We start from the raw sequence: 5,000 nt of genomic DNA, 5'->3' as shown, positions 1-5,000 counted from the left end.
AGCAGGAATTTGGTTCAAGTAAGATATCAGTTACTTGAATTATGCCAAGTTGAAAGCTGTGATCTTAGTTGCATTTTCCTCTGCAGGGATCAGTTATGCGGTGCTGGGCTCTGATTATTTGGTAGACTGTGTGTTTACTCTGCACAACATTGCAAGTCATACATATTATTGTAGTTAGGCATATTATTGGGGTTGGCGATAAAGTAGGATGCAAGAAAATGCCAGTTGTAATTTTGGTTAGGGTTGTCTACAATGGTTAATATGACAAATATAGACAAGACAGTGTTTCAGTAAGGTATTTTTCCCCCTAAATATTTCCAGGGATACTTATATTTAAATATTATTTTTAACAGAGGATATAAAGCCAGAAAACGCTACAGGAAATTGGCTGACAGCTAAGAGCGGAAGAAAGAAAAGGTGTCCTTACACTAAACACCAAACGCTGGAACTGGAAAAAGAATTCTTGTTTAATATGTACTTGACCCGTGAGCGCCGCCTAGAGATTAGTAAGAGTATCAACTTAACAGACAGACAAGTGAAAATCTGGTTTCAGAACCGCAGGATGAAACTGAAGAAAATGAACAGAGAGAACCGAATTCGGGAACTGACTTCCAATTTTAATTTTACCTGAGCTTCAAATACAAAATATCCACAAAGAAGTAAAGAAAGCAACACCCCAAAAACTAAAGAGAAAAAAAAATAAATAAAATAAAAAGCAAATTAACACGTGTAAGTTTTCTAGGTCATTAATGCAATGCATATAAAAAAAAAACTTGTAAGTATCTCAGGCTAGGTGGCCATTCTGTTATTTTCGGTATTTACAGTTTGTAGATAAAGAAAAGATGCATCAGTATAATGCATGAATATATATACAGTATTGCATCCTTGTTTCTATGTAAAGATGGTGTCTGAGCCAGGTACTGAGATGGTATTTTTAAGTTATTTACGTCCAGCACAAACGGGGAGACCTTTTTATTATCTTTACCTTGGCAAATTATGTTTTAGAGGAACATATGCGTCTAAAAAAAAGTTTGCTTTCTTATACTAGTGTAGCCTGTATATTGTATCTCAAAATAAAATGACTCAAACGGATTTTAAATGTTTGTAAATGAGCAGTTGCGGTGAGCTTATGGACATTATATATATATATATATATATATCTTATGCAGTTACTTTACTGATCCACTGCATATTTAAGTGAGATATAAAAAAAAAAGCAGTATTGATAATCCTTTAAAAGACATTTCTTGTGATTGTTATTTAAATACACCATGTATGTGTAATTCTTTGCATGTATTTTCCTTTGTGGAGAAAAATAAATTTCATAGAACTGTGTTTAGCTTGACTTATTCTTCCTCTGCATTATAATAGAAGCCCTTTTTTTTTTAGATAGGCATCTTTCAAAGTATATCTTTTATTTGGGTTCATCCTTCTAAGGCTCTTAGAAGACTATGTTAGCGGGTTTAATATAAGTGAGAGACCATAACGTTGATTTAAATATTATCCAGGTGACCACAATAAGTCAAGGTCATAAAACAGTAATGTCAGGACAGTCTTGGTAAGCGCTGGAGGTGGATTTTATGATCTGCAAATATAATGTGCCGCAGCAGTAAAAGATGCATTTAAAGGTGACTCCAGAAGAGGGAAGGGACTCAGAGCCTGAGCTGCAATCTTTGGATACACACTACTTATTGCTTTGGGTATTCTTTTAAAGAGAAACAACCACTCTTTGTGCCAAGGAATAGTCAACCACTATCCTATGCCCCACAAAGGAATAAACCTTAAAACAAAACAAAAAACAGAGGGAAGAAATGACATCTCAAGCAGACGAAAAGGTAAGACAGCATGCCATTTCTTTATCTGTCTATAGTGCAATTAAGTGCTTTTTTTTCTCGCCATGGTAAAGTGGATGTATTTGTATACTGGATTTAGAGGCTGGTCTCTTGGACTTGGACTGAGATTTTGAGGGAGTGTGTGGCTTCCTGGAGTTTTAAAGATTGTGTTTGGTTTTCGCTTTTTTTTTTTTTTAAAGAAAAAAACAATGAGACTCAGATATGACTGGGCTACAGAACCACAACTGAATGTGCATTATGATTCAATTTCACGATTATTTACTGAAGTATAACTGCTTCCTGCTGCTGTTTAAATGTTAACATGGATTGTTTGATTTTGTGACGATTCATTAGATCCTGGGACAGCTTGTCTGGTTTTTACCCTTAAATTGGTCGTCTTGTCTTTTTTTTTTTTTTTGTACCCTTCAAGCTCACAGCTAATAACGTCTGTTTTCTTTAGAGCTATTTGCTAGAAAGATAGCAATGGAAGTCTGCAGAACAATGATAGGGTTAAAGGCATTTTACATGGAACATTTTGAAGGATAATGCCTTGAAGTAAGACAGTTTGAACACCGACATCTGTGCATGAGTATCCATCCAGGGTTTGATTGAGCCACCTTGCTAAATGAGTTGAAAATATGAGAATTAAGGAAAGGGAGGGGGGATGGGTAGTGAGCTAGGAGCACATCCCTGCGCCTTATTAAGGGCTAGTAAATGCAAAGAGATCAAAATCTGCAAATTATTGAGAGGCGTTTTCATGGGTTTGCTTTAAGCCATGTAGCTTCTTACAGCGTCTTGCATGTGGCATTAGAGGAAGAATTGCCTAGCATTGTGTTGTATGTGAGACACACAGGATGACTTTGTAGCAATTTTTACCCATTCATTTATGTGTGTACCCCTTCTCTTCTTTATCTGACAAGGAATTGTGGATGTTGCATCCTTTCATTCAGCTGATCTGTGGTTTAGGTAGTTTCATGTTGTTGGGAATGGCTTTTTTTTAACGCGGCAACAAGAAACTGCCTTAATTACGTCAGTTCGTCTTCATCAAGAGCAACGATTTCCGTTAAACACAGCAGGGTCTGCGAGTGACTTCCGAACAGGGCGAGGGGAAAGCAAATTGCTCCATGCACAACATTCTCTTGAGTGGATAGTACCCGAGGAGTGAGGACAGAGGGGCGAATGCATCCTACTGACTCAGTCCCAGAGCGTTGGTTTCATAGGCACTATAAATGCTGTTGTAGACTTCACTCCTGTTCTCCTTGCTATTGTTTCCTGGCAGAATGAGGCTCCTCAAATTATTGGGGGCAGACAAAAGGAGCCTTCCTTCAGAAATCCTATTAAATTATTTAGTTATAGGCTCTAGACCGGAACGCTGTGACAAAGAGACTGCAATGTTTACTGGCAAAGAGAACAGGGGGTCCTATTTAGGGATAGCTGTTAAATGACACGTTTTCTGACTTTCGTTGACATGTTTGAGGAAATGGAGAGTTTATGTGTAAATATTAGGTTTCATATACCGAGCGGGCGTACACATTCCTGGGCAGATGTGGGATTTTGGAAGTACATTGTGAATACACCTTGGATGAGGTAGTGTTCTGGTTATAGGCTCCTGTTGCCATTTCGCAGTCCTTCCAGAATTAAGATCTACCAGGGCAATTATGGTTGTCCTTAATGTACATTACTAAAAGCACAAATGTGTTCCTAAAATACAGTAGTAATAATAATAATCACACGGGGTAAAGCTGAAGCTGATATTTACACGCATGCTGAAAAAATATGCAATTGCATGATTGTTAACCTCTCCACAATATTGCTAATATATAAAGAGTGATGTATAATTTTTTTTTGTGTGTGCAAATTGTTTAGTAGGTAGCAGATTGGTGAAAATAGAGATGTGGGAAATATTGGTGTTTTGAGAAAGCAAAATGCATGAAACTTGGACATTGACGTGTACATTTACCAGTTGGGTTGAGTTTGTGTAAAAATGGAAGAATACAGGACAACAATGAAAATGCCTGAACTGTACTAGTGACGGTGTTAGTGTGCTATTATGCCTTTACGAATCCATCTCCACAGTTAATTTGTGAACAAGTTGACTTTTCTAAAATGATACACTGCAATTTAACTCACCAGTTGGTTGTTGTTTTATTGCTGCTGGAACGGCATAACCAAAGCGTATCACACAAACCAGACTGCCCTGGCAAGTTTGTATTAAGACATTTTGTTTTTGAATTGCCTTATTTCGTTCCCAATGCACGTCTCAATATGTAATCGACAAACTTTCAATTTAAGCTTTGTTTACCCCTCCTGGAAAACTGTTTCTGCACTATTAGGGGGGGAAGGGGGAAATAGAAATAAAAATCCGAAACCATTTGAAAATGAATATACTTTGGACGAATCAATTACAAATCCATACAAATTGATAATAATATTCTACACTAAGCATAGGAGGGAGGTAACGTACAGTTCCCTAGGCAAAACATATGGCATTATTGGTGAATAAAGGATTTTAGAAGATATTGGTTCATGTCAATAAGAAATTTAATTAACATCAATTGAATAGAAAAAAAACCCACAATCTGTGAATATTATTAGCGACAGAAAGCCCAGATATGAGAAAAATGCTCTAAACGTGCAGACCAGGCTCCTCCATCCTTAATGTTAGACTTGGTTTTCGGGGTTGCTCTTGATTTCTGTGTTTCTGGTTTGACAAGGAAAAGACAAGACGTAGACAACCAAATGTTTAATATCAACACGGATGGAGATGTCTACTATAATCCTCTTGATTTTTTTTAAATTAAAGATCTGACTCTATTACACAAGTAGAATTGTGTCTGTATTGATCTTGCTAAGATTTGGATTTTTAGACTCTTTATATTTACTTGATATCCTAAAGTTAAATTCGGGTTTCATATACCAAATTATACAAATCAATATACACTCAATAGCTAAAACATCCCAATGCTTAGTTCAAAATGGGTTTATAAACGCAATATTAATTCAGATGTATTTATTTTACGAGATTTCGGCGTCTCCGTTTGTGCAGATGATATCTAATCAAAAAATGACGCTTCTGATTGTTTCTCTTTCTCTTTAAAGTATTCTGTGTCAGAAAATGCAGGTTGTGCATCTATTTTTTTTGTCCATGTTAACATAAATGTATACACT

At 36.4% G+C, this 5,000-nt stretch overlaps 2 protein-coding genes across 2 annotated transcripts in view; both read left to right on the top strand.

Annotated features, from left to right (window-relative positions):
* The window catches only part of HOXC10 (homeobox C10), a 5,062-nt gene extending 3,729 nt beyond the window's left edge, over positions 1-1,333 (top strand). The window contains exon 2 of the mRNA XM_075591783.1: positions 354-1,333. Within this exon, the coding sequence (XP_075447898.1) occupies positions 354-631 (278 nt within the window). The 3' untranslated portion in view covers positions 632-1,333. The remainder of the gene's footprint in view (positions 1-353) is intronic.
* Positions 1,334-1,642: 309 nt separating this feature from the next.
* LOC142490013 (homeobox protein Hox-D3-like) overlaps positions 1,643-5,000 on the top strand; it is a 168,444-nt gene continuing 165,086 nt past the window's right edge. The window contains exon 1 of the transcript XR_012799978.1: positions 1,643-1,835. The gene's annotated coding sequence lies outside the window, so the exon portion shown is untranslated. The remainder of the gene's footprint in view (positions 1,836-5,000) is intronic.

The sequence above is a fragment of the Ascaphus truei genome, chromosome 3 (assembly GCF_040206685.1).
Source record: "Ascaphus truei isolate aAscTru1 chromosome 3, aAscTru1.hap1, whole genome shotgun sequence".
NCBI classification, from domain to species: Eukaryota; Metazoa; Chordata; class Amphibia; order Anura; family Ascaphidae; genus Ascaphus; species Ascaphus truei.
The sequence above is the reverse complement of the archived record's forward strand: the minus strand, read 5'-3'. Positions and strand labels throughout refer to the sequence as shown.